The sequence below is a fragment of the Botryllus schlosseri genome, chromosome 14 (assembly GCF_051294905.1).
Source record: "Botryllus schlosseri isolate E-star chromosome 14, Bs_hap1, whole genome shotgun sequence".
In the NCBI taxonomy this organism is placed as follows: Eukaryota; Metazoa; Chordata; class Ascidiacea; order Stolidobranchia; family Styelidae; genus Botryllus; species Botryllus schlosseri.
Window position 1 is genome coordinate 5656135 of NC_137249.1, and position 18592 is coordinate 5674726.

Sequence of the window (18592 nt, forward strand, 5' to 3'; positions counted from 1 at the left end):
AGCATGAGAAAAAAACAGCGTGTATCCCAAGCGCGGTTAAACGGGTAGGGTTGCGGCATGATATGCGCCTGGCGTAAAACCTTGACCATCCATATTTCAGATCGTCGAGCACTGTTTCGCTGCGTTACACACGAAGACTCTCTCTCTCTCCATCTCTTGTCTATAACTATTGCAATATAATAGTTTGGCAGAGCCCGCACACTCACACTGCGTCGAGCTGTCCACGCGGTTCTTCCTGCGCTGCCGCGTTGTCGGCGGCGACAACACAAACACCGGCTCGTTCTGCACTCGACTCACAGAGGGAGGCTCGGAAACCTCAATTTTGGGAGCGACTCCTGGAAAAAAAAAATTTCTATTTACGTGCAAGTAAAAGCAGCCGTTTCCAAGTAGGGAAAGCATTCCAGTCCTAGTTTTGGTAAGACACTGAAAACTGGTAATTAGAGGTAGAAATAGTCAAAAATCACCTCTCGAACAAGCAAGCAAAATCTACTGGAGTACTTCGAGCAAATAGAAGGACTCGTTTATTGACCACCTCTGCCTAATCGTTACTGCTCCCTTCCACCCGTCGTAATTAGGGTTGGGCACAATGATTTTAGTGCGCGAATCCGAATCAAGTATTATAATTGTGATATCAACGTTATTATGGTTTTTCCGAGTCGCAGAAGCCTTGCAACCTCGATCAGACGAGTTGCAGTGTCCAAATGAAAGTGGAAATGACATATCCGTGAAGTCGCGATCGATCGATACGAAATTATCTCAGTTAGGTGTAAAAATGGCATTAGTCATAATGTGCGATCAGGGTTGTAATGACTCGAGTCATGTTTTTTGGTGACTCTATTAGACTGGAGTCAATTTGTGTATCGACTCGACTTGTACTCGAGTCATTGTGCACGACTCGAACCAAGTCATATGGCTCGAGACCAGGACGGCCAAGACAGACATTTCATTGTAACTCCGAAAAATAGTGACGTCCCCACGTTATGGTTATTTCGTCTATCAGTCCTGATACTTGGAAAATAGGGCCAGAAACTGTAAGCGCTGAAGAAAAGTCCTATATTACGAATGCGAACCATTCTATATCACTTGAGCAGAGTTTGATAAAGTGGGTTGAACCGGGTTGATCTCAAAACTGAACACAATGACTTGGACTCGACCCTCTACTCACCGACTTGGACTTGACTCGAGTCAAAACTACAAAAGTACGATTGACTTGTGACTTGATTACAACCATGTGTGGGACGCCCGAATGCTCGGCGCCTAATCGTAATCTGCCAGCGTTAAAGTTACAAACCTTTGGAAGGCGACTCCATGGTCGCGTCGACTTCCCGGGCCGCATTCTCATCGAGACTGGCAGCCTCTTCCGTGTCCTCGAGTTTCCTCAAAGCCACCTCAGACTGCTCAGTCGTTTCTGGAACCTCCACGTTCAAAGGCGTCTCAATTCCCGGCGGGTCACGGGTAACCATGACGGGCGTGTCCGTTAAAATCTCCACTTTACAACCCACCGATTCACTCTTCTGCAAGGTTTCGTCACCATCTCCAGGACTGGCGACCATCTCCTCCTGGGGTGAGGCTAAATCGGCGTGTACATCTTTCGCGCCGGACCTCACGTCATCAGCAGCCATTACATCTGGATCAGCGATCGGGATTTTAGCGTCATCCGCCGTATTTTCCTCCAGTATCTCAGAATCACCAGGCATTTCCACGCTGGTGCGATGCGACTCCACCTGCGACACAATCTCGGACATGATATCTTCCGCAATGACACCGGGGTCAGGGCTATCGCCGGCCGAAATCCGATCGGCGGCCGCAGGACATTCTTCAAACGGCAAATCTTCATCCGCGTCAGATAAGCACAAATGCAAATTTTCATCTTCAGTATCCTCCGAAACAAATTCCTCACAGACGTCCTCCACCTCCGCCTCGCAGTCTGGGTCACTGACCGAGACCCGGTCCGCGTCATCTTCGACGGCGATCAATTCTTCCTTCAAAACAGCCTCGACCGAATGGACCACTGCGGATTCCACGTCGGACGCTGAACTGTCCGGAGCTTCCAAATCGAGGCCGGGTTCGATATCTTCCTCGTGTTCGACGTGATATTGTGACGTCACAACGATCGCGTCGTCTTCGTCAGACGAAGGCACTTCGATGACATCGTCTTCCGAAACGTTTTCAATATTTTCTACCGAAATTTCAGCGTCTGGTTCTTCGACCTCGCTGCTTTCGGGGGAGATAAATAACTTCAAATCGTCGGCCGTCTCGTCGTTGGCGACGACATCGTCTGATTTGCAAACGTTTGACTTGTCTTCATCATTGTCCGATTCTTGCGCGGTCGTCTCAGCGGGTCGCCCAGCGTCTGGCTCCTGCAAAAACGGAGTTTTGAGTTACGTCTCCGACTTCATGGCAAATATTGTCGCTGTGGAATCAGAGTAGGCCTGCCACCTTATGTCCATTTGGAACACCTCGAAAAAATCAAGTTTTTGAAAGATTTTCATTTCCGCCATATCTTGGACATGTTCAAGTTTATGTTACAGACCAGTTGCTCTACTCATGGGTGCCACGAAAATATCTGGCAAACAAGGTCGATGCATAATAAAAAATTAGGAATCTAAATCCTAAGTAATTCAAAGATAGGAGGATGCCGAAACTACAAAGTACAGCTTCTCAATATCGCACCGGTCTCAGCCTACTGCCCGTTGTAAAAGTAGACATTTTCAGACGGATATGTGTCCGAAATGCTAATCTATTAGATGTTTTCACAAGTTCACTCACATCCCAGAGAACCTGCATCGAGAGGGCCTGCGCAGTAAATATTGACCGATAGAATTGAGGAGAACATGTCGAATTCAGCATTCTCAAACGTACCGGTTGGGCCTCTATTGATTCCTGAAACGACCGACAAGAATTGAATGTGTCCTCGACATCTGTGTTTTCGGCCACGTCCCGTTGATCGCTTGCGGCGAAAATTTTCTCTGAAACAAAAATCATTGTTGCGCACCTGCGTGTAGAGCGGGTACTACGTCTTTCACGCCCACGAGAGCATGCATTCTTATTTGGTTGTTCGGTAGCCTATTATATAGTCAGCCGCAACACATTTGCGGAGGTAATAGAATAAAATAATCTAATAGAATAGCTCAAGTTCAGTAATCAAGATGCTACGATTATTTAATCTTCATGAATAACACCAAATTGCCAGAAAGAAAACTTCATCAATCATCTGACCACTGGGTGCACATTTGCATCAGGCATAGGTAGGTTAAAGAAGTCATTGTAGGTGCTCGAGTAGAAGTGGAAGCAACGTCCTAAATTTAAACTGATGTAGAAGAAGTGGGAAGTAGTGATCCCCAACGCAGGTTAAAGTAAGTATTCTAGGTCCAGTGTTTTACCTATAAAGCTGAAAACAGTTAAGCAGAAGTAGTAGTCTAAAAAGTCAATTACGACGTGGTCGTAACCCGCCTGCATCCTAACCCTCCAGTCGCAATGTGAGCTCAAAAGCCATGAAAATACAGAGATTACAAGTCAGCTGGTCAACGTTATCGAATATCTACCTGGCAGTTCGGGATCATGCGACATATGCGGCTGTCCCGTCTCATTGCTCACGTCTCCCATCACATCCACTTCCATATCGTCGGATTCCTCTGCCTTCATTCTTACAAGTGTAGAGCCCTCGACTTGCCCGGTAGAAACATGTCTAAAGGGACGCACGTTAGACTCCACAAACTTTGCAGATAGCATGCTTTCTATATTAACTGGACATTAGCTAGCTTGTCCAAGTGATTTCAAGATTTTTACTACATTTCAAAGAATTTCGGATGTATGTATTAGGGATGGTGTGAACGTGAGGTTCACGTTCGTGTTCTTTGTGTGAACCTCGGAAATTTTTAGGTACGCGTTCACAACAGCACTGCACTGTGAACCTTTTTCTTACATTACAATTTTAACTTCAATATAACATCTTTGGTTCACATTTATTGCATTTCAACTGCGAATCACTCTATGCATGGCACTGGCAGCAAAAACAATCAACACTAAACGAGCAGTTCGAGCATGCACCTTGACAATCTCAAAAATTTTACTTGCCTTGTTACAAAATTTTGCTCGAAATATCCAGCTTTCCGTTTGTGAATACACTACATGTAGTCAGCGAATGATGCTCAATCAACCGATCAGTGAGATTGATATTGTTTTATGATGTAAAAATCTAGAAGGCGTACGGCTCAATCTTGACTTCATATGTTTACTGCATCATAATAAGCAAATCCGTGCAATTAGGGTGTTGGCTACTGCTGTATAACTTCTTAATGGGGTAATATCGGTAGCAAGTATAGAAACCTGTTTTGCACTCTGCTCAAAATCCGTGTATATTGTCCGGTCTGGCCAAGACCGTTAAGGCGTAACCTTGTATTCCCTGGCAAGTCCTCATCGAAATTGTTGGCAAAGCGACAAAAGTTATTGAATTTATGGCATTATTATATCATTTGATTGCTTCAGTTGATACATTTAGCGACGTTTAAAACGTCAATATATACTTCGGCATTGTGGCATTATGTGACACGAGTCGTCGCTAGGTATTGTGTACATTACTACAGGCTATCACTTCATTGAAATATAGGGTTGAAATTAGCAATATGACGTCACGAGGTTCACGTTCGCGTTCACACAGAACCTTTCAAAAAGGTTCGCGTTCACACGAACCTGAACCTTTCAGAGGTTCACATCATTCCTAGTATGTATACACTCCTGTAGATATGATTTCAAGTCGGCCTAAAACCAGAAAATAGTTTACAGTACTTGATGTTAATGATGCTGTGAACATTGACATCTTTTAGCCCGCAGTGACATTCTTTACAAGCTCAAATTGCTTAAAACTTGACAATCGCCAATGAAAATATAAATCAACTTACTCTACGATGCTCAAGTTCGATTCGTTAGCGCTCGAGTCCAACCCGGCAAATCTGATTTTCCTGGTGTTGTCCACACTGAAAACGTTGGCATAACAGAAGCAAATCAAAGCTGTATAGCAAGTAGCAACATACCTCTCGTCATCACAAATCGGATCGAGTTCAAATTTCCGCAAGTTGGTCTTCACGATGGTAGGGGTGCTGATCATTGGAGGACGAGGCCTGAAACCAATTAGGTTCGCACTTATGTCTCAAGTTTACCGAGAATGCAAAAATCTATTCAGTAAAACAGGAAAAGGGGAAAGAGCGGCTGGTTAGAAGTTTATGAAAGAAAAAATATGAAACCTGATATTAGCGTTAGGTGGCTACATCTACCCAATCTTCGGCGAGGGCGATTAATTATGGCAATGCGATTAGTGAACATACCATCTAGATCAGTGGTTCCCAACCTTTTTCGACCCATCGCCCCCTTTTCAAGCTCAACACCGATCATCGCCCCCCAAATTTTGTGTACCGAAAATTGGGCATACAAACTGTCATCACCGGCGGGTTGACTAAAAAAAAAATTCAACTTTACCGCTCGAAGCCTAATTTGACAATTTTGTAACTAAATCTCCGTGGGTTGACTAAAAAAAAAGGTCAGCTGTTTTGACGCGTCATCGCCGCCTTCGCTACTTTCGCCCCCTTTGTCCATTTTCGCTCCCTTCGTCATGTTCGCCCCCCTAGACCGCCAAATCGCCCCCTGGTGGGCGATATCGCCCACGTTGGGAACCACTGATCTAGATTCAGGCAGGTTAAAAATGGTGAAATATTCATATTACAGAAATGCTGACGACAATAGCCCACATTTTTTTAGATCTTTTTCCGGAATGAGGCTTGAACCGCACTACTTAGTCGTAACGACAGCGCAACAGAAAACAGAACACGAGAGTCTACAAATCTACGTAAACGAAAAAACACAACACAGACTCTGCTAGTCACGACTCATGCCGCTTATCTTACTCGCTGGAACTTTCTTCGACACTATCTTCGAGTAAGTCGCAAATCAGAGGGTCCCGTTTTAAGCGTTTAATGTACGGCGTTTTGATCACCGGTACGTAAACTCTGAAAGATATCGAATGCAATAGACAATAGAAGAATTGTCTAATCAGATTTTAAAGTTTTTTTGTCCGGGGCACAGTATATGGCGCAAATAACGGACAGATCGGTCAAATTTTATAGTTTCATCGTTTTGTCAAGGTGCGATAGAGAAAAGAATATAAAAACTTTATTTCGATAGACCGTATTGGGTTTGAGCCTATTGAGAGCACTGAACTTCACTCTCCATAACCTGCAAACAGATGCAATACCGGCATACCAACGATTTGCTTGCATAAACGACAGACTACCAGACTCGATCTTATAATACTAACTTTCATTCAGGGACATACGACCAAAGTCTCTTAAAATCACTGCATCAATACTGTTATTGGCGAGCCCGTATGAAAAGGAACCATCCTCAATCTACCGCCATGTAGTCAAAAACTCAGCTAGCATGTAAATATAGTAAAGGAAAATAAATATCAAACATTACATCATGCATATCTGCTTGAGTAGAGCGACGTCACCCATGAAATGTACATCCTTGCAGATACGCCGAAGTGACAGCGCACGACTGAACAAAACTGTACCAGAGCCCCTTTACCTGGGCTTGATCACGGACGGTTCCGCTGCAACGCTGCCTTCGACACTGCTGCCGTCTCCAAATAAATTGACAATTAACGGGTCCCTCTTCATCCGTTTGAAATGCGGCGTGCTGACCGACGGCACTTCATTTCTGAAAATACTCTTCTCTAGTGCACAACTCTACAGCTACACCTGAATACTTGAACTCAATAGATTCTTCCGAAAACATCTCAACACAATAACAGGACTAAAATTTTTCTTCGCCCTGACAGTCACTGAATACCCTCGTCTTACTTTCTATCCTTAGTATCGAGAGAACGGAAAAACGACTCGGACTCTATCGTGGTGCTGTGAAGCCTGTTTCCCGGGCCGAGCTGCCACGACAACCCGAGCATGGTGTCATCCGCAGATTCCAGGCCGACGTCCGATATTATTCTATAAACGGAGCGCATTAGAATGAAAGTGAACAAACTAAATAAATTCGAGTCGCGATATCCGTTGATATCAAATCGCAATCGTGAATTTGAGTCATGATTGTCGGCGTTTAAAATCCCAGATGTGATATGTGAATTTCCATACGATTGCTAGAGAGTTAAGAATCACGCGCAATGAAAAGTCTTCCTCAATATCGCTATCGTGAATTTATGTCGATTCGGGACGATGCTCAAAATCCCAAAGGCGATCTTATACATGATTTGTAGAAAATTGAGAATCGCACACTATAAAAATTATTCTGCAATATCAATTTTATATCGATTTCCGCTTCCTATCCAAATACCGGCACAAATTCGTACTTGTAACTATCACCAGCGTCGCTGTCAATGTTATCACATTCATAGACCTTGTCGTCCTGCCGTGCATGGCCAGACAGTGGTGGTGACGGAGTACATTCCCTGCAAATAAGTACAAGTTAGCGGCCCCCCGACTCGCGTAGGCAATTTTCGTTACCGGTCTCTCTTCAGTAACTTTGGACGGACTTTCAAGATGGACTGCGGGGTCTGCGTGGGCGCAGAGAACTCGTTCTGCACAGACGGTTTCCGCCGAATTATCGGAGGCGTCTGTAGCAGCACGGCGGCCGCGGAAAGGGTCGACAACCTGCGTTGAAAACAGATCCGTTGCTTGCAGGGTCACCAGCGATTTCGGCAATTGGTGAATTCAACACATTGAATTAGACACTTGGCAGGCCATAACCTTACTTTAACCCGAATACATCAATACATACACACCAAGTGCCACATATCACAATCCACAGTCATATTCAGTGAAACTTTCATTATTGGATTTACGAATACACGATTAATGTGACTCTTTCATACCTACAAAGTTTTATCAATATCCTCCAACCTAGTTTGCATCAACAAAAGAAGTTCTTGTACAATCTAAAAGTGGTGCATTGACTTAAAAAGCCATCAATTTGCCTACCTTATTCGAATTTCCATGCCGGTTACATCATATTGGATGATACAGTTGTTGATGTGCATTGCGCAATGTTATTTTCAATTCTCTACCGTACCTAGTCGCTGGAGATTATCCCTCATGAGTGTCACCCAAAAACATTCGGGTTTATTTCAATATGAATACGTATATTATTCAATAGTATGGTAAAAATTCTAGTTATTAAATTTCCAATGCCGAATTCCCAGCTAAATTTCATGGCTATTAGGATGGCTAGGCGTCTTTACCTTCTTTCTCTTCTGACCGCGGGTTCCTTGGGCGTTTTCGGCGTCTCGGGCACATTTGACGACAATTCCGGTTTTGATCTAGAGTTGACAGCACAGTCTAAGTCAGCGGTCTGCATGAAGTGAGGAATGCCGACCGATAGTGGGTCCTACGAAAACTGGGTATCCAGTCAGTTTGATGTCATAACGCGACTTTTGGCGACACATATTCCGTGGGACTTACAAATTATTGGAGAAGGCCACAAATTATTTAGGTAATAACGGGAGAGTATAACTCCTAACATTGACACAGCAATAGCCAGATGAACCAGCTCCACCAAACCACTTGATGGTGACTTAATTGAGAATAAAATTCTCATTACTAACAACGAAACCAGTGCGAAGACTTCTTCTATTACATGAAATAACACAGTGCCGTAGACGGAAGTAGGGAAGTTTGGTTGGCGATGCATACAGATTCATGGAATACAATACAACAGAATAAGATGGATGTATGAAGTTTGGTTCAAAAAATAATCATATGACGGAACAAGTTTAGTAAATGAGTTGGACATCGACATAGAGTCATAAACAAATCGCCGCACTCCGCACAAACCTTTCGATAACCCCTGTTAAACCGATCGAACTACGCCGCAACGCATTGGCGCGATATCCCGACGTGTTCCCTTCGACTTGACTCGACCTTGGGAAAGGCCTGCAAAATTGAAACGGTACGGCATAGAAAACCAGCCCGCCAGCAGGGCACAAATTAACAGGTCGGCACCTTCGTCGTAGAGGCGTCATTGTCGGTTCTCTCTTTGAATTCCTGGTCTCTTCCATTTTGTCGATACTGCGCGCGATAATATCTGATTTAGACCGAAGCTCGAAATTCGAAGCCGGGCGCAACACGGCAGGAAGCGACGGCAGCTTGTGCACTGTACAAGAGAAAGTAGATAAATCGAAATGAGGCTTAGCCTTATTCATGCCATTTTAAATTCACCACCGAGTCAAATCCGAGTCCAAGTCATCGAGCAGGGGTTCGAGTCCGAGTCATGGTATTATGACTCGAGTCCGAGTCCAGTCATTGTGTTGACTGCTCAGTTTCCAGTTAAAGTCTTGTTAAATCCACTTTTTATAACTCTGTTTGGGGATATCTAATGGCTCGCGTTTATAATATACTAATTTCCTCACTTTTAACAGTTTCTCGTCGCATTTTCAAGTACCACTACCAGTAGACAAAGTCCCAATAGGATGGTTACTTCACTATTTTTTCGAAATCACAATGAAATGTTGGTCTTAGCCGCCTGAGTCTCGAGTCATATGACTTGGTTCGGGTCTGCGCAATGACTCGAGTCTAGTCGAGTCATTTCCGTATTTTGAGAAAACCACTCGAGTCAAGTTGAGTCACAAGAATATCGTGACTCGAGTCTGACTCGACTCAAGTCATGACTCGATTCATTACAACACTGCATTTGAATCCGACCACTGTTTATAATCCAATGGCCACAGTTAATTGTCACTTGCCTTCCTTGCGAACGTGGGCCCGCTGCGTAAACAGTCCGCGACCGTTCGGTAACAGTAAGTCTCTTTCGACTTTTGGCAGGACATTCGTGTAGGCTTGGATCAGATGCCCCAATCTCGCGTTGAGTCGGCGCGATTCTTCGCTTTGGTCTCTCTGCGCGAAACAAAATTATGTGAAGGTGCGTTTTAAATTGATGAATTATAGTCATCACGGATGGTATTGGATAAGTTGGCAAGAATATTCGCTCATGTTGGGTACTGGTACTACAACTTCGAATTCAGCCTTGTCACACGAGACGAAGACGCAAGGCAAACACTTACCATCAGTCTGATATGTTTTGTTTGAGAGTGGAGTTTGATGGCCTCGAGATACCTGTTACGTTGCAAATAAAATAGCACCAAAATCTGTGTAGCGTCCGATTCCTCGCTCTGTTGCATGTATTTCACAACCATGCTCTGTGAAACGAAAGAAGATATCAAGGGTGAAGGAGAGCAGACAATGCATTTGATTACGGGCCAATAAATAACAACATGCATAATATGCACTATGTTAACAAGAGTGTAACATAACTTATGCCAAGCCGACAATGTCAATACTAACTATGTCCAGTCCATGAGCACTCCATTATATCCAACAAGATTTCAATCAGCTTTATATCAGATAATCAGACAATCAGATACCGTAATCAGCTTTATTAATGAATATTTTTGTAGTTATGCAGTACTAAGTGAGTACGCAGATTCATCGGCATTTACAGGGGAGTGAACGAAGTCATTGCCCCCAATTTTTTAATTAGGCATTACGACGTCACTTCAGTGTTTAAAGATGTTTGCCGTTGCAAAATTTCATCCACCCCTCCGAAATTTTTGCCCTGTGACTGGTGACTATCATCACAATGTCAAAATATGGCTTCAGCTACATTGGAACGGAACACAATGAACAATTGAACGTAAATTAACTCCATGTTTGTCGCAGAAATTTTGAAGTATGAAACAAAACGGAATATTCTTCATTCGCTGTACCTCTTCCTCTGCAGTCAAAGGCAATTTCAACAGTTGGTCGAGCAAAGAATGCTCCCGAGACAACGTGAATAAATGCGAAAATACGTGGTTAGCGCCATATTGTGTGTATGTGCGCTGAACCAAATCCCACGCCTTCAATACATCCCTGGAAAGAAATTGACAATAGATAATAATGGCGGTGGAGACAACTTGAAACATTAATCTCGATATAACAACCAAGCCTGAATTCACAAATATATTTATATATTGAAAGTAGGGATGGTGTGAACCCCTGAAAGGTTCAGGTTCGTGTGAACGCGAACCTTTTTAAAAGGTTCTGTGTGAACACGAACGTGAACCTCATGACGTCACGTGACGTCATATTGCTAATTCCAACCGTATCTTTCAATGAAGTGATAGCCTCTATTAATGTACACGATACCTAGCGACGACTTGGGCCACATGATGCAACAATTTTGAAGTACATATTGGCGTTTTAAACGTCGCTAAATGTATCAACTGAGGCAATCAAAGGATATAATACTACTACAATAAAATCAATATCTTTCGTCGCTTTGCCAGCAATTTCGACGAGGGCTTACCAGGGAATATACGCTTATCCCTTATCGGTCTAGGCCAGACCGGACAATGTATTCGGTGTCTGAGTATTGCTACATTGATATTGATCAGAGTGTAAAATGGGTTTCTATATTTGCTACCGATATTACCACATTAAGAAGTTATACAACAGTAGGCTAGCCAACTCCTCAATCGCACAGATTTGGTTTTAATGATGCAGTAAAGATATGAAGTCCAGAGTGACCCCATACGCCTTCTCGAATTTTTACATCAGAAAACGATATCAACCTTATTGATTGGTTGAATAAGCATCCTTCGCTGACTACGTATTTCGCTTGTGATGTTGTGTGATTGCGGGTCAAGCTCACAGCAGAGAGTCACTAAATATCCACAAACGGAAAACTGGATAATTCGAGCAAACTTTTGTAACAAAGCAAGTAAAACATTCGAGATTGTCAAGGTGCATGCTCGTTTAGTGTTGATTTTGAATGCTGCCAGCGCCATACATGGAGTGGCCCGCAGTTGAAATGCAATAAATTTGAACCAATGATATTATAATGAAGTGAAAATTGCAATATATGAAAAAGGTTCACAGTGCAGAACCTACCAAGGTTCTGTTGTGAACGCGAACCTCTAAATTTCCGAGGTTCACACACAGAACGCGAACGTGAACCTCATGTTCACACCATCCCTAATTGAAAGCGTCATGATCAGCAATCAGCATGGCTACTAAACGCGATTCGCAATCATTGAACATAATCCATTGAATGGATATGTTCAATAATGATTATGAGCAGCCACACTTTGGTAATAGCTTTAAATTTAATCACTGGCCTTCGCCGCAGACAACAATTCTACACAGTTACAAAGTTACCTGTTCGTGATATAAATAGTGATGTGCATCTTCACATCTTCGACCATCTCCAATTTCGGTTGGCACACCGACAGATATTTCAAAGCCATCGCGGGATGGTGTTGATACAGAAAAGCTCGTAATATCCTCCGTTGCTGCCACGCTTCGCGCGCCTGGCTGGTGCCCGGGTCCAGTAAAATGTTCAATGCTTCCTGCAGAAATATGGATCATGACAAAACAGAGAATATGAATGTGTCTGATATCAGCAATTCCATCATTTCAGTAGCACAAAGTGAACACTTGTGTTCCTAGTTTGAATATATTCCTTTAGATTAGCACTTCAGCAAATGCCAACAGACTTAAAATTCATATATTTACACAGATTGAAGCATTTCATTTCTGTGTAGTTCATTGTGATTCATATCCTCAATTTCATATCCTCAATTATTTCCTTCCATCAGTGTAGGCTAATCTTTTAAATGTGTGATCCCACACAATGGGAGGTGTGTCAATGTACAAGATGATAAGGTATAAGTATAACCAGTCAGATTTTTGCCATTATTGAAGCTGTTCCTAAAATGATAGCGTGACAGTGATAAAGAAAGCACATAGTGAAATCGCAGTTCAATCGCGTGTGATGTAATGAACGGCATCATATGACATGAGCTTTGCTCTTTCCGGGGAATAGGAATTATTAATACATATCACTCATTAGTTCAGTCAAATACTCAAGACTTCACAATGAACTCAATATATACAGTTCACATCGGTACAGAACTAGAAAATATGGCCAGCAAATAAGCAAAATATTGTGATGACTTCACTCTACTGACAGGAGAACAGAAACTAGTCGATTCAGATGGATTAGGTGTGAACTGGCTGCAAAAAACACTGGTTCATTTCATCTGCAGCAATTGTTTACTGTGGTGAATGGATAGTGCTGTCATGCTTGAGAAACTGCTCATAAAAAAGAGAGAAACACAAGAGCAATCTCTCTTCTTCTCCACAGCTTGCTATTATGAGCAAACAGTTTGACTCATAGGACATATTACCAATGGTAGCAGGCAGAGAGGGAAATAGCCTTACTATGAGTGCAATGAAACAGATTGTTAAGATAATTTGATTCAGTTACTACAAGAACAAATGCAATGAGAAGTATGATAGCATGTGAAAGTGTTATGCTTATAAATCTGCATTAACATCAAACAGCTAGATACTTCAAGATGATAACATTGCTTAGATTGAGTGTGCTCATTGCCTTGTGCATAGTGTCACTGGCTACAGAGTTTCGCCATTTCGAAAAGGCGCACAAGGATCCTCAAGTGAAAAGGTACGAGCCCACATGGGACTCCCTGGACACCAGACCGCTGCCGAAATGGTATGACGAAGCAAAATTTGGTATTTTCATACATTGGGGAGTCTTCTCAGTACCAAGTTACGTTGATGAATGGTTCTGGAATTATTGGAAGGTAAGGAACGGCAATTTCAATTTGAAGATTGTTCACTGCAGTTTTTAGGCATATATATGGCTTGAAATATTGCCAAATTACATGTTGAAAGCTCAAATGATAATACATGTATGCCTCGCATATTGCTGCCACTAACGTAGGTAACAATTAAAAGTCACATGAACAGAGGTTACAAGGTGTTATATATCACACATTGCAGATAAACAAACTGCGCCAGGCAGGAAGAGCACATCGTTAAATCTTCCATGTGATTATCAGGCAAATATGTACAGAAGAAATAATTTAGGGGCGAAAATAATAGACATACAGAAGTAGAGGAATAGTGTACCTGTTCATTATCCACTGTACTATAATTCTGCTTTTAATAATCCAATCCACGTGTTTGTGTATTCTACATACCGGTACACAAAAACAATTGCACCTCATTGATTTTTACACCGGATAAAGGGTACGAAGCAAAAAGCAAAATTCATGTTAATTTCACCACCGATACACCGAGCTATTCAGTCATGACAGAAAAAGTAGCCTTCAGATTCACTTCATACCTCTGAAACAAGCAAACCGGGATGGATAATATTGCGGGCTGCACCGTACATTTCCATTACTTATCCTTACAATCAATTCTGTTCAGGGCCCAAATCCGAACGCAAAGGTGGTGAAATACATGAAAGACAACTATCCCCCGGATTTCACTTATGGCGATTTCGCATCCCAGTTCAAAGCCGAACTTTACGATCCAGATTACTGGGCAGATTTGATACAAGGTAAGCTTACCACTGCACTGACATACTTACACTACAGTGGAAACGGGCAATAATATCTGCCACTGTAGAAAATATTTTCTAGCATTGGGTTGACAGCTGGCCACACCACTACTGTTATTGGCATTAGCCTAATGAGAATATGGGTTTCTAACATACATTACGAATTTAAGAGTCTGGAGCAAAGTACGTTGTCCTGACCACAAAGCATCACGAAGGCTTCACCAACTGGGGTTCGAAACATTCATGGAACTGGAACGCAGTCGATGTGGGGCCACACAAAGATCTTGTTGGCATGCTCGCCAATTCTATTCGAAACAGGACAGACGTTCACTTTGGTGTATACCACTCGCTTTTTGAATGGTTCAACCCCCTATACCTCAAGTTAGTATGCATATTCGGACATGTAGTTGAGGCTTAAGTTGATTTTTATAATGTAAAGCGACACTGAATAACACTCGTTTAACCGCTATAAAATAGAAAACAATTGGATAATATATTCATATTGGAATTTGGCTGACACTTTCATGGTATAGTCAACAACTAGGAGATATTGAATTGAATTGTGTCTTTTCAATTCTGACAATTACCCATGACGAAAATATTTGAATCTATTTCAATATGAACATAGTATTCAATTGCATATCAGTACTGTATCTTCAAATACAAACTAGTAGCAAATTGATTTTCAAACAATTCTCACAGACGATTTCCAATTTCAGAGACGATACCAACAACTTCACGACTAGAGAATTCGTCGTGGACAAAACAATGCCGGAGCTTTACGAGTTGGTGAACAACTACAAGCCAGATGTCATATGGTCGGACGGCGCCAACGGACCTGATTCGTACTGGCAAGCGCCAGAGTTCATCGCATGGCTCTACAATGACAGTCCTGTTAAGGTTAGATTCTACGGTGCACAGAGATGGCAACAACGCAAAATCTTGAAATTTTCACAATCAGGACACCATCGTAGTGAACGACAGATGGAGCTTAACCACGTCGTGCAAGCACGGTGATTTCTGGAATTGCGCCGATCGCTACCACCCGTCGTCCGTTCAGAATCACAAATGGGAAAACTGCATGACCATCGACAAGTATTCATGGGGATTTAGACGAGAGGCGGTCATCGCTGACTACCTCACAATGCACGAGATCTTACAGGTTGGCGAACAAAGAAGTTATTTTTCAATAACATGATTTACAAAGAGACAAGACTCAAAAATGCCTATTCATCGACAATTAATGTGTTCAGCTGTGAAAGTTACAGTCACATTACATTGATAGATATTTGGTCAGCTGTAAGTAGAAATTGGTTAACATACTCTGAACCACACATGACATTTGGCAATTACAGGGATCGAAAGTCTTGGCATTTTGAGAATAGATGATACATATATTACACGTTTCATTCACAACACATCGCACGCAAATTGAAATATAAAAAATCTGGCTATCGCGATATCAAATACTAGCATTATGACCCATTAGTCCTCCGATCGATTTGTTAAAATTATTATTGCAATTGCAGCCTTCCTAACCAACCATTACTACGTTTAGACCATGATAAGCACCGTCGCGTACGGGGGCAATCTGCTGATGAACATGGGACCTTGTCACGACGGAACAATCATGGGCATTTTCCAAGAACGACTCAAGCAAACCGGCGCGTGGATGAAAGTAAACGGACAGGCGATCTACGGCACGGCACCGTGGGACAAGGCGCAAAACGACACGGTCAACCCGTCCGTTTGGTACACTACGAAAGACGGCTCGGTCTACGCTCTATTTGTGGAATGGCCCGCGGACAACGTCTTGGTTTTGGGAGCGCCGACGCCTTCAAGTTCGGCCTCGAAAGTGACCATGCTCGGAGTGCAGCAAAGCTTGACGTTTGGGCCAGGAAAACCGACGGGGATCAGAGTCACGCTGCCCAGTCTCAACACAAAGCAAATGCCTTGCGAATGGGCCTGGACCTTGAAGCTGGACGGATTTCAATGATTTCAAATGTTACCTATTTCAGTTATCGAACGATGCAAAAATGAAATGAAATCTACTAAATCGAACCATTGCTGAACAATACGGATGCAGTTTTGATATACGCCTCGTGCGACTAAGCTGTGAATGAACATTGCAGTCATGCCATTGTCACCCTTTTTGATAGGCTATGCAATAAATTGATGATATTGAAATCGATTTTGTTGAGTCAAGATCGCAGTTAGCGAGAGAAAAATGATTCAAATGCGGAATTCAAATTTTACATGACACAAAACTATCGACTGGATGCAGTACGCGAAATGCAGTTCATGAAAGAATTGTTATATACAATGGATATGATTATTATATAGCTACAGCAGGCGCGTAGCCAGCCGAAAAATAAGGGGGGGGTTTGAAATAAAAGGGGGGGTTTCGATTTTTTTTCGAATTTAGTAATGTAGCATCAATTCATTAGGGCTAAGTACATGCGATGCGTAAATAACAGTTATACGCAGGCCGTGTTATTTTTGGCATTTCAGGAGCCAGATGCCAAAACTGCCAAAAATAAAAATTTGAAAATGCCAAAAATAAGCAATTTTTGGCATATGCCAAAAATAACACGGCCTGCCAAATAGTGCATTTCGTTCATGGTGTTGTGTTAAAAGGACCGTTTTACAAGCGAGAAGAGCGTTTGTGAAAGGCAGGTTTCTTAATCTGGGTCCAGACCACCCATTAGGGGTGAAAGCATGACGTCCTAAATGGTGTGGGTACAGCGAGATTGAACGGTTGACTGCATTTGGTTTACGTCATACTTTCCATTTGTCCAAAGGCAATTTTACGACCACTTTTGACCGGCTTGTCGAGCGCTAAATTTGATGAAACGGGTATCAACGAGAAGCTGCCGCAATACTGATTATTAAAATATAAATTATATTCTGCTCATGGAACTGGAACCCCCAAAATCAACCACGATTTTTGCATCGCAATCGAGTTGAACATGGTGACGCAATAAACTGTCTGGCTATTTCTGAGCTGCATAGTCTCGTTTTGCCAGACAGCCTTGTTGCGTCAATGTTCTTAAACAATCTAACTTTCCCAGGACTCTTCCATGCGAGTTGGTAATATTAAAGCCACCTGAAGTGACAAAAGTCCTCCGAAAATATATCGGTAGACTGAAGGAGAAATGATAGTCGGGCTACTAAACAAAATGTGTTAAGAAACAACACAGGAAACTCCTGGAAAAGGATCGGGAAGAATATTCTTTCCGCGATGAGATCGATGGCACTGGCGTAGCGATCTCTTTTCATGATGCATGGAAGCCGGTTCGGCCCTCCAAAGATTTTGAAGCTCTGAAAACTTCTTGTGGATGACTGGCAACATTCTTTCCCTCAGCGGCTACTGTTGAAGCCGATATTTATCAGATTCGCTGGGCGAGAAATGAATTTAGGAGAAACTTAGCTGACATGAGTTTGGAAGCACTGTTACAGTGCAAACGATTTAAGTCTATTCAACAGCTGTAATAATCAGCTGTTGAGCGTGTTTGTTAGGCTTTTCTTTCTTTTTTTTTTGCTCATTGGCACCGATTCCGGTGGATACTGCACATTTTGTGGTTTTGTTTGATATTATTACCTTATGAAATTGTTAGGTTTTTTCTTCTTCTTATTGTTCGTTGGCACTAATTATACGTGGATGCCGCACATTTTGTGGTGTCTTTTGACAAACTAGCCCAAATAAAGCGTTTTTGTGATTAATTCGAGGCTGAAACCATCTATTTAGAGGACGATGCCAAAACTGCCAAAAATAAAAATCGAAAAATGCCAAAAATAAGTTATTTTTGGCAGTTTTGGCATATGCCAAAAATAACACGGCCTGGTTATACGGCATCCCCGTGTTGGCGATTATAGGCGTATGATAAGCTTGTCGACGAGTCCGGAAGTGCTGTTAATTAGCGACTCCCTGGTCTGTCTGAACAATGAAATACGCACGCGTCGAACATTTGAATACGCGCGCTCACCAACGCGTCCAACAATTAAATATGCGCGCTTATCAACGCGTCCAACAATTAAATACGCCGGCTTATCAATGCGTCGTGCGTCTTACGTAGCCTCGGCGACGATTTGCGCATGTCAAAATGTACGAGTTTTTATGGAATATGTGCTATAATGACGCCGATTTCAGGTGGTTCAAACCTTACCTCTTTTATAACTCAAG

General features: G+C 42.5%; 2 protein-coding genes across 5 annotated transcripts in view; one reads left to right on the top strand and one right to left on the bottom strand.

Moving 5' to 3' along the window:
* The window catches only part of LOC145455144 (uncharacterized), a 77669-nt gene that overhangs the window by 6986 nt on the left and 52091 nt on the right, over positions 1-18592 (bottom strand). For 2 of the 4 annotated variants that reach the window (XM_080333102.1, XM_080333101.1), the window contains exons 21-38: positions 12198-12388; positions 10766-10910; positions 10064-10198; positions 9746-9896; positions 9006-9156; positions 8838-8936; positions 8246-8323; positions 7512-7658; positions 7358-7456; positions 6858-6998; positions 6583-6714; positions 5901-6002; positions 5034-5120; positions 4902-4976; positions 3546-3688; positions 2863-2969; positions 1292-2360; positions 207-335 (exon numbers count right to left, since the gene is read on the bottom strand). In XM_080333102.1, the coding sequence (XP_080189228.1) occupies positions 207-335; positions 1292-2360; positions 2863-2969; positions 3546-3688; positions 4902-4976; positions 5034-5120; positions 5901-6002; positions 6583-6714; positions 6858-6998; positions 7358-7456; positions 7512-7658; positions 8246-8323; positions 8838-8936; positions 9006-9156; positions 9746-9896; positions 10064-10198; positions 10766-10910; positions 12198-12388 (3181 nt within the window). The remainder of the gene's footprint in view (positions 1-206; positions 336-1291; positions 2361-2862; positions 2970-3545; positions 3689-4901; positions 4977-5033; positions 5121-5900; positions 6003-6582; positions 6715-6857; positions 6999-7357; positions 7457-7511; positions 7659-8245; positions 8324-8837; positions 8937-9005; positions 9157-9745; positions 9897-10063; positions 10199-10765; positions 10911-12197; positions 12389-18592) is intronic. The other 2 variants (XM_080333103.1, XM_080333104.1) reach the window with 2 other exon arrangements.
* Positions 13350-16596, top strand: LOC145455157 (alpha-L-fucosidase-like). The gene is made up of 6 exons (XM_080333120.1): positions 13350-13645; positions 14277-14409; positions 14580-14790; positions 15129-15309; positions 15371-15571; positions 15968-16596. The coding sequence occupies exons 1-6, from the start codon at positions 13400-13402 to the stop codon at positions 16403-16405; spliced, it is 1410 nt and encodes a 469-aa protein (XP_080189246.1). The 5' UTR covers positions 13350-13399; the 3' UTR covers positions 16406-16596.